The sequence below is a fragment of the Saccostrea cucullata genome, unplaced genomic scaffold, assembly GCF_032062105.1.
Source record: "Saccostrea cucullata isolate Sc308-1 unplaced genomic scaffold, CSIRO_AGI_Scuc_v1 ctg541, whole genome shotgun sequence".
Taxonomy (NCBI): domain Eukaryota; kingdom Metazoa; phylum Mollusca; class Bivalvia; order Ostreida; family Ostreidae; genus Saccostrea; species Saccostrea cuccullata.
The window spans coordinates 85,404-100,452 of NW_026925038.1; the positions used below are offsets into that span (position 1 = coordinate 85,404).

Consider the following 15,049-nt stretch of genomic DNA (forward strand, 5'->3'; position numbering starts at 1 on the left):
ATGATTTAAAACGAGACTGCTGATGTTCTTGTTTCATTAACTTGTATGTCAATAATTTACCTCGTTTAAGAAATTGTTCCTGCATAGAGCATGCTCTTGCGTATCGAATGAACAGAGATATGTAAACTCCGTATGCAGGTCATGAAGGTAAATTGCTGCATATTAAGTAAGGGAAGTAGAAAAATTAAAGTCATCACGTTTATCATAGAGCTTGGTTGTTAGTTTACCATCAACGTCTTTTTCAAGTTCAATATCCAAATATGAAACAGATGTGTCAGACTCTGTGGTATCTTTTATCTCAAGCTCAACAGGATACTGAGTATATCGTATCGACATAGGAATCATTATGGAAATTACCATTGTAAATTGACAATATGATATATCTAAATGCCTAGTTGAAGGACACAGCAAGTGTTTTCTTCTTTCATGCGTAAGATTTTTCACAACTTTGCTTTAGATGAATACAAGAATTGGTCAGCTAATAACGGAGTGCAGTTGGTACCCATGGGGATTCCAATAGATTGTTGGAAGACCTGGTCTCCAAAAACCACATAGATATTGTCAATCAGAAACTCGAGCATCTTTTCGTGTCACCTTCAGAGTACTTGTGTGTACAATCATAATCTTTTTAACAAAATAAATTTGCAAATGACCGATGACAAGATACATGTACGACGGCCGTTCAAAAATTAAGCGGACTGTGATATTATTTTCTCTTACATACATCATATATTTATGAAATTTCACGAAAATATGCATCTTAAAGATTCCAATATATTTTGGGCAAAATTTCGGTATTTTAAAAAAATTCTACTACAATTATTAGTATGTTGATATCGCTGATGGAGAGGTACGGAGCAAGGCAAAAATTTGAAGCAAAAGCATGCGGAATCAAAAATCTAACCCATTAGTTTACTAAAATTCGCGATATTTTTCGACAATTTTCTCAAATATATCTTTAAATTGTTCTATTATTATGAATATTTGAAGTACTAACAGATATATAGTGATTTTTTCTATGATATGCGATACCCATGAAAACGATTGTGAAAATGACGTCTCCGTAATTGACGGCGCACCACACTTTTGTATGTGTAATGCTCGAGATATCGCAAACATCAGGGGCGGATCCAGCAATTTTTGAAAGGGGGGGTTCCAGGGTTGTGTCCCTCTACCCCCCCCCCCTTTACACACTCTCAGGCAAAGATTCACACACACATGTATGGAAAAATATAAGATTGTGGAAAATAATGTCTTTGTTCTACGTCTTTTTTTCTTTGAAAGGGACCCCCAGTCCGTATAGAAAAAATCAACACATTTAAAAAACTACTGAAGCCTTATAATTGAATGGATTTGCAGCATTTCCGAGGAGTAGAATGAATTTTCTTAAAGAATCTGAAAATCCTTTTTGGGCTGGGTATAAAACAATGAATTAAATTTTACTTCCTTCATAAGATTTAGTTTTAAAAAATGGCAACTTCTAATCTTGTATATAACCAACACAGCCAAATTAAGATCGCGGGAATCTAATATCAAATTTAACCTCGCATGTTACATATCATATTTACGATATATAAAAATAAGTGAATATTTTCTACCATTCACTCATAAAAAGTAACAGTGAAGGTGAAAGGAAAAACTAAATGTGTGAGAATCTATCTATTCAATACATATTTTAAGTTAGACGTACAAATACTTATTCTCGGGAAACGTTTTATCCCCCTTCTTTCTCTCTCTTTCTCCACTTGGCAAAAAATAAAGGGGGGGTTCCAACCCCCGGAACCCCCCCTCTGGATCCGCCAATGAACATAGATCCAAAATATGCATAATGAAACATGTAGTAAACTAGGGTGTTCGTGACATTAGTCCACAAATAGCAAATTGAAATTTTAGACCGTTAGACCTCTATAAAAAGGCTATATTGGAGGACGGGAAGAGGATTATCGACGAAAACTTTATCCGGACTGTAAAGAACGTGACTGAGAGTCACCTACATGTATATCACACTATATCTAATAAATACCTGTAACAAAAAAAGGAAATTCTTTACTTGTTTAATAGATTTTAAGCTTGACAAGAAATGGTGTTTGGATGTTGAGTAGGTAAGGTAACTCAAACTATACAGGTACTCTTGGGAAAATGTTGAGAAAATGAAAGCTCAGTCAGATATTTTTTATAATGCCTGTGACGTCGAAGATATTATTTATATTCATTTAAAGAAACTTGATCTAGAAATTTCCTTCCTACGATTTTCGGGACGTCTTTGGTGGGCAAACATCCCAGGACCGTTCGCTCGCTCCGTGTTTGGGGGCTTGAGTTAGAATCTTAGGCCACGACTGACCTATTTCGATAAAAAAAAAATGGGTAGCAACTGTTCCTTCGCCATGCGCTTAGCACTATGAAGTGAAAGTTGCGGGTCAATCGAATGAGACCTTAAAACCCGAGGCTCCTTGTCACGGCCGTCGTTGGCACGATAATGATCCCTCACTCGCTCTGAGTGCCAAGTGGAGGTAAAAATTTGACGCCCTTCACCGGTATATGGTGACATCTCTATATGAAATTCAAATAGGACTTAAAACAACAAACAATCAATCAATCACGCATCCCTGAACCATTACTAAGGAAACTTTATCCCTTAATTTAGACATATTAACCAACAAGTCAAGGTCACTCCTAAAAAGAATTGACGATTTGCTTCCATAATTAATTTCTTTATCAATGAAATATAATTTATTTCAGAGATTGTTACAATAGCGGCTGTTTCCGGGGTGACGGCGGGGGCGGCATTGCTCGGCGCACCTGTTGTCCTGGGTGCTATTGGTTTCACCAAAGCGGGCGTGGCAGCGGGTTCTATTGCGGCTGCCGCACAGGTAACACATCTAATGTATTTGGAAGTTTGTTTGCATGTGTTATTTAAGTCCCTCTCGAGATTTTTTCACTCATATGAACAATCCATCACTTACTGGCGCATAGTTGCAAGTTTTTTTCCTACACTCGGTACTTATTTGCCATTGAGCAGTAAGGGATCTTTTTCGTGCCAGCAACTCCTGCGATAAGGGATTTGGTTTAAACGGTTTCATCCGAAGGACCGGTCTCAACGTCCAAAAGTGGGATTCGAACCCACGACGTATGAGGATCAAGTCCTTACTTCGAAAATCTAGTGCAGATGTTCTAACTTCTGTGCACCGTCAATGCTCATTGGCCCTGAGTACCGAGTAAAGGACAAAATTTGCATCTCTCCACCGGCAAGTGGTGGCGTCCACATATCAGTGAAAAATTGTCGAGGGACGTTAAACAATGTACTGTAACCAATCAACATATTAATCACGGGCGCTTGCATTGACATCAAACTTTAAACATTTAAGCATCTTTTTCGCAATTAAAACAAAAATATTACTTTTTTTCGAAAAAAAAGTTTGATCATGATGTAGCACCCTTCCTCGACCAAATGTGTAAAGTTATAAGTTCCTGGTTTCCAGTGATACAGTCTGAGTCTAGCATTGACGGGCATCCATTTACAACTCTGAAAATCTTCAATACCTAAAAATACTTACTCTGTTCATTGTAGTAGGCAATATATATTTCAATTTAAATAAATACAGTCTTCTATAACTTCTGAAATTGAAGGCACCAGGCACACATTGCAAGTACGTAGCATCGTTTTTGAAAGGGGGGAGGGCAAACAGAGAAAATTTTCTTTTACTTACCTGAAAAAGGTGACAAGCAAAAATAAAAAAAGGGAAATAGCCAAAACTCGATAAGCCTATTTCGTGAGGGGGGACAACTTTTTTTCAAGGCCAACTTCCTTTCACTTACATTTTTTTTTCACATACAATACTACATATCCTTCATATCATTATACTGTGGTAAGAAGTGGGGCCAGCCAACCTTTCAATAGAGATTTTCAATAGTAACATGAGTAAAGGTAATGTTGGGAAAATGTGCCCCCCCCCCCTGCCCCCCTAATGTTGTTACGTCCCTGCACGGTCCAAGCTTTAGAGTATCAGACTTAGGGAATGAAAGAATGGGTGGACTTAACTAGCCAGAAAAAATGCCGCAAATTTTATTTTCAGTATTTTTTTTTTCCATCATATAAACCCCCTATATCTTAACTGTGTATTTATGGTACGGATGTGAATTTAAAATGCTCTTTTCGAGGGAAACTAAATAAATATCGAAGGCATGGTGCCTGAAGATTTGTTGAATATCAATAGATAATCAGGGTCACGCATTTTTCATCGTCTGAATACATAGTCAGCGCATGTTTGTCGGCTTTTTTTACGAAAACTGTAGTTGTATATTGAACAAAATAATGTAATATTAAAAGGAGAAGAGCCGACAAACGTGCGCTCACACTTAATTTAACAAAAAACATGTTCCAAACAAACTTCTCGCTTCCATTGTTACGACTTCGATTGACCTGTTAAATATTACAATTCATCACGTGATGTCCGCCTGCGAGTGTACTCGTGGAAATAGTTACATTGTATTCTTCAACCTGACCTAGATGTAAATCACTATGTTTGGTGCCGTTTTCAGAATTTAGCACATTAAATGTTGTTTTAATTTTGCGTGTCCTATCATTTAAAAAAAAAAAACTCATAATGACATCGCTGCAATATTCCAAACACGTATTCGAATTTCTAGAGAGAGAGATGGAGAGAGAGAGAGAAATGTCAACAATGACACCGATCGATAGCTCCGCCTCCTATTAATATTGATATCGCGACCTAAAAACCACTCCGGGTACATGTCAAATTCCGGAAAACGACACTAATGTATCCTTCTTTCAATTTTGATTCATGGCAATAAGGCATTGCTTTTGTACACGTGTTCTAGCTATAAAAAAAAACATGTATACGTCGCTCTTTCTAGTGGTTGTAATATATTTTGGATTCACTGTATTTTCTACTTGTTCGAGTAGTCTCAAAAAGATCCTATTTTATTAATGATAATCTGATGAACTCTTATTAAAATGTGATTTTTGTAGGGTCCCGCCACAGCAGCGGGGAGCCTGTTTGCCTTGTGTCAGAGTGCAGGCGTACTTGGGACGGCAGTTGGAACGAAGGCTATCATAGGCGGCGCTGCTGGAACTGTAGGTGGAGCTGTTGCTGCTATTTGGAAATGAAGTTGTGGATTTTTCCTCCTGTCAAATACTTGCCACTAAATATGACTAAGATACTTACTCCTATTTAAAAAAATATTTTTGATGGAACTTGTTCCTTTTGATAGAATACAAAATTTGTAATGACAGTGTGCAATTTTCTAAGATTTCTCAATATTGTTAAAGTAATTGCTGCCTGGATTATTTTTCAAGTTGATCAAATTAATTTTCAGGAGTTCATTGATCAAAAATAAACAATCCAAAAGTAAAAATGTGTATTTCTTTCCCCATGGTTTAGTTAAAATTCCTGTTTTTTAAACGTTACGTATCCATCTTTGCTACTCAAGGGTTTCTGATATGATTAGCGTACCAGAAACCATGGTTAGCGAGGATATTCCGTATACGGTTACAACCAATTTGTATTTCGACCGCATAACCAATCTACCTCCTATGAAGGTATCCCACCCTATGACATCATTTCCGGATGCTAAAAGTATACTGTAGATTGTTTTTTTTTTTTAGGACAGTCGATCTTACTTTCATTGTGTGTATTCTAAATTCAGATATTAACAGCCATTGACTGAGTGTCCATATTTTATTAAGGTCGAAAACACAAGACGCTAATAGTCACCATTGCTACGACATGGCTATCTAGCGTCTGCTGTAGAGTCGCGAAGTAAGGGGTTGATCCTTACGTTTCAATCCCACTGCGGGACGTGGAGACCGGTTCTTCGGAAGAGACCGTATAAACCGAGGTCCCGTGTCGCAGTAGGTGCTGGCACGAAAAAGATCCCTCACTGTTCAATGGCCCTAAGCATACTGAGTGCCGGGATATAGGACAAAATGTGTAGCTCTGCATATGAGTGGAAAATTCTTCAGACGTCCGTTAAAAAACACACAGACAAACGAACAATACGCTAATATTTTTGCACAAAAACAATGCACCCTCTAAATGTCGTCATAGAAATAAAGTGAGCATTAGACGGTTAATTAGTTTTTTTTTAGCTGTATAGAAAAGGTGTAGAATTTAACTTCAGTCATCAACTCCCCTTACTTTTGTTGCGTCGCCCTAGCTCCTGCCCCAATGGAAGTGCGTCTTCTCTGGCTCAGAAGTGACAGGTTGATCCTTTGGCCCTGGGTTCGAATTCCTTTGTGAGACACCGGTCCTTCGAATGAAACCGTATAAAACTAGGTCACGTGTTGCAGTAGATGCTGGCACGAAAAATATCCCTTGTTGCTCAATGCCCCGAGTATAGGTAAAAAATGTCAGCGTTCAATCAGCAAATTTTGGTGTCTCCATATGAGTGAAAGATACTTGAGGGACGTAAACACTACTAAAATACATGGAGCAATGTACCTTTATCACCTTCTTATGGAGTTTATATCTCTAAGCTGATTAATCGGATACGCAAAAGCATGTAATTGTTCTACGTACGAATTATATATAAAACTACGAAAGTTATTGACAACATATTGATGGGAAAAAAACATCATCATTTTGCAAGTTGTATGGTCGATACAATAACCTTGTCAGCAAACATAGCCTAAATGTATAATTAAGTCGAATGTTGGCTGACGTTTTTCAAAATAGTTGTTCGTCGATATTTATACACTGAATTGTCGACGGTTTTAAAAAAATTCCGTTATTTCCCGATCATGACAAGGACTCGTCAAGGAGCACAAGGTGGATATGAGTGGTCGACAACTGATGCTTATTTCCGAGTCCTACATAGCTACCGATCTGTATACGATGTTATGTGATGTCACAATCAAGACTGTCTTGTGTAATTCGAATGTCGATTGTTTGTTGTTTAACGTCCTTCTCGAGAATATTCAATCAATGCAAATAGAAAAGCCATGCCCACTTGCCGGTGGAGAGCTGCAAATTCTGCCCTATACTCGACACTTACAGCCATTGAGCAGTGGGGGGACTTTTTCATGCCAGCATCTATTGCAACACGGGAATTCGGTTTATACGGTCTCATCCGATGGACCGCTTCCCAAGTCCCACAGTTGGATTCGAACCCGCGACGTAAAGACCATTTTCTTACCTCGAGCAGACGCTCTAACCACTGCGCCACTTTTGCAATCAGTAGCCTGTGTAGCAGTGTTTAGAGAGTCTCTCTAGAGTCGCGAAGTAATTAAGGAGTAAATCTTTACGTCGCGGACTCAAATCCTACTGTAGGGCGTGGAGACCTTCGGTTGTGACCGTATTCGGATGAGACGGTATTCTACATATCATTAAATCCAAAGGTTTCTATTGTTAACTTCAGGGTTTGAGCTTTAGTCTGTTGAAAATTATTGCGTGGACCCTGAGGTCCACGCAGTAAATATATAAGCGAGGTTAAACCGGATGCCCTGGGCATACCGCAGGCTACGCATGCGCGAGAATTCTAGAGAGTTTCAGTTGGCAATCCTCGGCTGACTCCGCAACACCAGTCGCAACTTCTCGGGCCTTTCCGACCAGCTTTCTGACCTTTGACGGAAAAGCCCGAGTTGGTGCGATTATGAGTTCAGAGTTAAAATATACAGTAATCCAAATACGGCTTGAAACAAGTTTTCCATGTGAGTAGGGGGAGGGGAGGGGGGAGGGGGTCCGTACTACATAGCTGTGCTACACGTGTTCCGTCAGATCTAATTTTCCAATGTTAGATTTCTTCCGAATTAATATAGAATACTAGTATATTTAAAGTCCCACATATTATGGGTTATACATGTATGTATCAAAATTTTAAAATTACAAAACTATATATGGCAATCGGAGATAAAATTTAACAAATTTGCTATGAAAGTGTATCAGTCAAGTAGGCAGATCAATGTAGAAAATGGGAACGAACTTGCATTAATATCCAACAACCTCCTTTTTTATTTAATTGAATTTCGATTACTAGTAGATACACATACATATGGTCCACGTATTGTAGTCCTTTTTTTAAAGGACAGCAACTTGTTTTCACCATCTTGTTGTCGTTTGCTGTCTCTGCCAGTGGACACTGGAAAGTCACTGACCCTAATCCAGCGATGGTGACCCCTATCATTGCAATCGAACGAAAGTCCCACCGATCTGTTAGTTAGACGATCTTTGTTGAGCTTCCGAACGAACGCAACAATTGGACATTTTTGTGATGATATGGTTAAATCGAATATTTCACCTGTGAAGTTTTGAGAAAAATATACTGTTAAGGTAATATTAGCAAAGTTCAGATAATTTTCATTCTTTGTGATTGTTTATTATAGATACGTTTATTACAAAAAATGAACATATTGTGTCTAAGGTTTGCAATAATCCCGCTAAAAACTCGCCATTTTTAATCTCCTTCGATTATTGATATAGTTAAGTTGTCTTTTATTAGAAAAAAAGAATAATAATAGTGCATATTTTGCGAATTCTTTTGATGTAATTGGATGGACTGCCGGTTCAATACTCTGGGCACAAATGTGATTGAGCGCTCTCGTGACAGCTGGATGGTAACACGTGGTCATCAAGGGAAGTCACTCAGAGTGTAATTTTATGCAGCATTTGTTTTCAAGTTTCTCACATATTGTTATTTAAACACTAAAAGGCATTTTAACTGGCAAAATACTACAATTCGTGTAAACCATATTAAAATAGGGATTCATGCGCAAGATACACGTATATATAGTGGCAGTTAATCAGATAGCTACATTTAATTCAATCGCCATTGTATATTTTTTATCTGTTTAATGAATTTATTATTAATGGTATTCAGGTTTCTTAATTTTAGAATGAAAATTCGTAAAGAATTCTTTTCTTTCTAAAAAATAATCTAACCGTGCATATACATATATCTCTCATAGGAAAAATTATACAAATATTTTTATTATATTCAATTCAAATATACGCATGAAAAAATTGAAACTATATAAATAATCTGGACATCTCTTTGAACAAATAATGCAGTTGTTGAATTTTTAACAGGAAAAACACTAACCTGGTTTTCTATGAACTTTTAGCTGTCTTTTGGGGGACAGTAACGTCTTCTCTCTCCCTGCTGCATCTCCCCCGCCGATAAGCGTGCTGTCCTCCAGTCTTCCTCTCTCTCTCTTCCTAGGCTGCGTGGCAAGAAGTTTTCTATCTCCCCATCTGAAGCATACCTGGGTGGGGCACCAGAAAGGGGACGTTATTGTCTAAAGTCCTTTTCTCTCCTTTGATAGGCGAAAATCACCAGAGCCGTTACACAAAAATATTGTGGAATCGTTATTTCATTAAGTGTTTATTCAAAATACAAATTATTCTAAGTTATTTGGAGCAATGAAAGACCTTGAACGGACCTCTCAATGTAGAAAATCGATAATAATTCATTTAAGTTTGGGACAGATGTCACTAAAGCTGAAACACATATTGTAGGAAAGGTAAACGTAGGGGGACCACGTCATTTCATCGATTTTCTATCTGAAAATCTAAATCAGATAATATGAATTTTAATGTAAAATGTAAAATTCTTATAAAGCAAGTCGATATTTGTCAAATTACACCTAATGCATAAAAATATTTTGGTGAATCCATATACATATAAAAAGAAAGAAAATGTATCTGCATTTTGATCCGTTTTTAACTCATACTAGTTTGTATCAATGCGACCCATCACGCAAAATCAACTGAAATGCTTCTTCTTAAACACTATCACATAATACATTTAAAATGTCTATGTGGAAGAAATATTTCAATGAAAGTTCTATAAACTAGGGACTGTGTTTTTTCTTTCTAACGGCGCGTTTCAATGATGTTTTAACCTAGAAGGGGCCTCATGCCCTCTCAAAAAATATATTCTACGTAAAAATGTTTTTTATCAAGAAAACAAAATAAAAGATCCAAAATCCTAAACTGCGTTAGGCGTCGGTAAAAATCATTGTTAAGTCAACTCAACATTTTTTGAAAGATATCTATAATATAGATATTGAAATTGGAACTTAGATTCTCATCCCCCCCCCCCCCCAAGTTCATTTTGTTTGTTTAAATGTTTGTTTAGTCCTTTCTACTCTCTCCAGCAAAATAATAGCAAAAAAATGCGAAATAAACTTCCAGATAAAAGCTGCTTCCAAAAGCATATATATGCTTTCCAGCGCTTAGAGGACAGATAAAATTAATTTTAACTTTTTTATATACTTTTTTGGCAAATCCTTTTTAATTCTTTTTATAATACCTGTGCATATTGATTAAATTTGATTAAATATATGAAAAATTATTACCACTTGATATTAGAGGCCACTCTTTGAACAGATCTTTCCACTAAGATTTCGGTGTTGTTTTCAATTCTTTTAGTTTTTATTTCATTCAATTTCTCTTTTGCTATTTATAGCATTTTAACTCTTTGAACAGATTGAAGTTACATATTAAAGTATAGAAATTAAAAAAGACAATAAATACTGTTTTAGTGTTAAGTAAGTCTCTCTCTCTCACTCTCTTTTGTTTGTTTTTTGGGGGTTGATTGTTTTTTTTTTTTTGTTTACGAAAAAAATATGCAAAAAGAATGTACGTTATCACTTAAGAGAATGTTTAGTGCTAAGAATATTTAAGATCATTAAAACTTTCATACGAGGTTTTTTAAGGTATGATATTTTAACATGAATATTAATAAGATTTTGTAAATATAATTTTTTAAAAAATAAGATCTTTTAAAATCACTATTTAGATAAAGATATAAATACATTGGAGCATTTTTAACTTTGAAATGAATGCCGACAGAAATCACTTCAACTTCACAAATGTAAAAAGAAAATCTTGGATCCACGCGTGTAGATTTATATGTCCTGGATTGCTCAATCCTGATTGTAAACATTCTCCTGTCAGGTAGTAGTAAATCACGAGCAGTGAACCATGATCTAAAATGCTAACGAACATGGAGCTTGCCGTGCGTCTTGTACAGGTGATACAGGTAGCGGTGCTGTTCGGCTGCATTACAGGTGAGTCTTCCTCTCTTGCTTATTTACATTTGACAAGTTTGCAACGAAAAGGCACCGCTCCTCCTAGAAAAAAAAAACCAATCACTCATGTCCACACCCTGCACGTGTCTTCAGAAGTTTCATAACTGAGACACGTTTAAATGCAACGAGTACACGTTTTGCGTTTTTAAAAAAACATATTACCGATATTTTTTATTTTAATACTTTTTATTTAATCTGCATATTTTCATCATCAACAATGATATGAAAATACTTTTAATTCTGGTATTGACTATATGTATATAAGTGTAAAATAATAACCCGTTCTGGATATTTTAAATGTTTTGCAATAACTACCAGGGTACATACTATTTGAAAAGACTGAAAATCGTTCTTTGTGGTTTAAGTTGGAGTAAACCAAATATTGACCGTTGTGGCCAGTTGTTCGTCCTGCACAATTCCTATACCGCTTAGTTTATTTAGGACCCTCTTCATACTATATACTAAAGAATTCTTTATGCAGTTAGAGTGATCTTAGATTAAATTGGAACAGTGTAGTTGTATCTAATTTTACTAATTTTAGAATCCAAGTAAGTATTCCATAAACTCAGTAATTTAACATCTATATATAGGATAAGTTTTTCTCAATGCCTTAGAAATACTTTTAATTGATGTTTGGTATTTTTGTTTAATTTAGAAATCAAAATTGGAACACTCTTACTGCATTGCTCTTGTTAAATATATAGATAAATGTACGGGAGAGAAATTTTGAAAAATTCATTCCCTGTTCCATTGGCCTCCAACATTCAAAGCTTTGTAATATTTTGAACCATTGGTGAAGTAGTTGACATTCTACTGGCATGTGGTAACCTACGTAAGTATGGATCAACGATGGAATTTTGATCTTTGATTTTGAAGTTGGCGGTTCTCATGTATAAAGTCCTTGTCGTTTAATACAATCGGATATAGAATCGAGGACACCAAATTAAAACACCTTTTACAATTTCCAAATACTTTTCATATGAAATTTCACTGATTATGGAATGTTATGTTTAATTATAAAAATCAATTTTAGATTAAATGCGTGAATTACATGCTTATTTGAAAAATAAAATCGGGTAGTCTGTGGAAGCGCTTGTTTACATTTTCCAAATATCACTGAATATTGAGTCAAAGATTATCGATAACTTATCAGGCATATATATATGCATGTATACGTGTAAAAATCTGGGTCAGTACAACATGTACAACAATGCAGGAAAATCTCGTCTATCGTAAGCCGATCAGTTCTTCATTTGAAGATTCAAAATGAAAATTTTTGAAATAATTTCGGTGATATTACCGACAAAATATCAAAGATCTCTTGGTAGAACTCTTACAGTATTTTTAACAAAATTCCGAACTTAATATTAGTTTTGACTATATAAGTGCAAAATAGATCACCTTGTGATAATGTTTTGCAACACCCACCGCCTCCCATATGAATATAATGACAGAGTCCATGTTTTGCTAAGGGAAATCCCAAATATGTGTCGGATCAAAAAGTACGAACTCAAGCTTTGTAACATGTATCTATCTTTTGGAAGCTCTGTGGCAACGCACTTTGAAAAAATTACGCACTTTGAAAAATTTTTTCAAAGTGCGTAATTTTGGGGACAAAATCAACGCACTTTGAAAACATTTTTCAAAGTGCGTTAAATTTGGGACCAACTCAACGCACTTTGAAATTTTTTTTTTCAAAGTGCGTTAAGAGTCTACATCAATATATTTTACCATTGAGTACTTTTGTACTTTAAAAAAAATCATATTTTAGTCATGGAAAGATTTAATTTGTTATTTATCTATCAAAAAACTAAGCCTAGCCCTAACCTCAAAAGGCCTCCAACATTCAAAGCTTTGTAAGAGAGGAGAAGATTGGTGAAGTAGTCCCTGACAAATTTTATCTTGGTCACAATACATAGGTGTCGGTAACTAAACGATGAAATAAACTTAGAAAGGGTACGCATGTGCAATTTTCAATGTTTATACGATGTATATATCTTTCCAAAATACACAGGTACTTGGGGGCTTAGCCCCCCCCCCCCATTCAACCCCAGGCTTGATGTCATTATTTTCAAAAATTCATAAAATTATGTATTTACCTAACTGGTATGACGTTGAAAACTTTCAATAATTAATGAGTAAATTAGAACAGATGAAAACTATATTATTTTTTAAGTACAGTAAAACGTATGAGAGAGAAAGAATTTTCATAGTTTTGAACAATCAAATTGGCCTCTTTTTATTATGATAAATGTTAAGTGCTATAATTTTTGTTAGTGCACCCTATACACCTTTAACATCTACTTATCAAAGACTGAATTGGATAAAAAAAAGAAGAAACGAATTATTGAACCTTAAACAATTTCCACTCTTTTTTCATATGAAATTTCATTGATTTGGAATTTTCTGTTTAATTATCAATATCAATTTTAAAATCAATATCTGAATTTTACAGTGACTTTAAAAAAAAGTTATTAAACTTTGATACATGTATTAAACATTTGGGCAATATTGATTCACAACTTCCTCAGTCCGCGCATGCATGGGTTTATGTCTATTACTATGTATACAAAAAACAAATTTTTTTCAAAGTGAAATTTGGTATACAAATTTTAACACACTTTGAAAAATTTTTTCAAAGTGCGTAATTTTTCAAAGTGCGTTGTAACAAAGCTCTCTTGCCCATGTTATTCAGAAGCCACCAGACCTCGCGTCATATATCTAAAACATTTTTTGTGTCAATGTTTTGCTACGGCAAGGGGTATCTGTAAACTGCGAAACGAAATCGAAACGATATGAAACCGAGAGAAACGAAAGGAAACCAAAATAAAAACTTATATCGAAAACATTTTTTTTAAACTTTTTTTGCGCGTTTAGGGCTAAACACGTTTCAGAAGTTTCTAAAAGTCAAAATTTAAGTGTTAAGTTGCTGAAACATGTTTGATGTATATAGGTCATTATATAGGTCAATAGTTTAATATATAACTAAACTGAATACATGTAATAAATTAATTAAATTTGTATCAAAGAAAAACATTATTAAATATAGTTTCCAATAAATAGTTAGCATATTTATGAACTGAAGTGCTATCCATGTTTGTACATAAAAACCAAACTTTTAACTTGAAAAGTAGCCAATTCAAGGAAAGAAACAGTAATTATAACATATATAATATTAAATTTATTAACAAAGAATTTTTTCAATGATAAATATAAGAATAAACAAATAAATTTTTTTTAAGTTTCAAAAAGATCACAAAGAACACACCTAAAATGATTAGTGTTTTTTAAATGGTAAAAAAATAAATAACTTTTGACTTTGATACATGTATAACACACATTCATATGCAATTGATTCACAACTTGCCAGAAAGGAATCAATTTCCATTATGAATGTTTTGTGGCTGTTTAAAACTATACCAAACAATAGAAACAAATTTTTAATGTTTTTTTCCAAAATGCAAAAGAAGTGCTAAGATGTTTAAAAAACTGATGGACTTGGAAATGGACACCAGCTATTCAAAGACGTGTATTTTTGCTTCAAAATGAAAAAATAATTGTCAGAAAGAATGAAATTATACTAAAAATATGCCCCTTGCTGACTGATAGCTAAACTAACTAGTATTATGCAACTTTTATTGAAATCCATTTTACTATTATGTACATACACATGTATAATACTGATATCGATATAGATATTTTCAATGACATTCTATATAGCTCCTTTCTAGCTTTCAGAATGCAAATTAAAATTAAAGAAGGAAATCTTGATCTACAATTGTGTAATTGCATGTTTATTTACGTAATTTCATTCAGTCAATTTATGTCAAAATAATAAAAGTAAGCAGACCTTTTATTGTGGTAATATTGCCTTTCACATGCCTCTCACAATCCCTTCCATGTTATCACTTTTTATGAGAGCTACCTTTAATCCATTTTCTTTGGAAATTATATATGGAATTTCCTTTGAATATATAACCAAGTTCTATTAAGGTTCAA

At 34.8% G+C, this 15,049-nt stretch overlaps 2 protein-coding genes across 4 annotated transcripts in view; both read left to right on the top strand.

Moving 5' to 3' along the window:
* The window catches only part of LOC134267870 (interferon alpha-inducible protein 27-like protein 2A), a 68,881-nt gene extending 63,505 nt beyond the window's left edge, over positions 1 to 5,376 (top strand). For all 3 annotated transcript variants that reach the window (XM_062750079.1, XM_062750078.1, XM_062750077.1), the window contains exons 2-3: positions 2,740 to 2,870; positions 4,991 to 5,376. In XM_062750079.1, the coding sequence (XP_062606063.1) occupies positions 2,740 to 2,870; positions 4,991 to 5,128 (269 nt within the window). In that variant the 3' untranslated portion in view covers positions 5,129 to 5,376. The remainder of the gene's footprint in view (positions 1 to 2,739; positions 2,871 to 4,990) is intronic.
* A 5,513-nt stretch (positions 5,377 to 10,889) lies between these two features.
* Positions 10,890 to 15,049, top strand: part of LOC134267865 (uncharacterized) — a 40,786-nt gene continuing 36,626 nt past the window's right edge. The window contains exon 1 of the mRNA XM_062750073.1: positions 10,890 to 11,029. Coding sequence (XP_062606057.1) covers positions 10,954 to 11,029 — 76 coding nt within the window. The 5' untranslated portion in view covers positions 10,890 to 10,953. The remainder of the gene's footprint in view (positions 11,030 to 15,049) is intronic.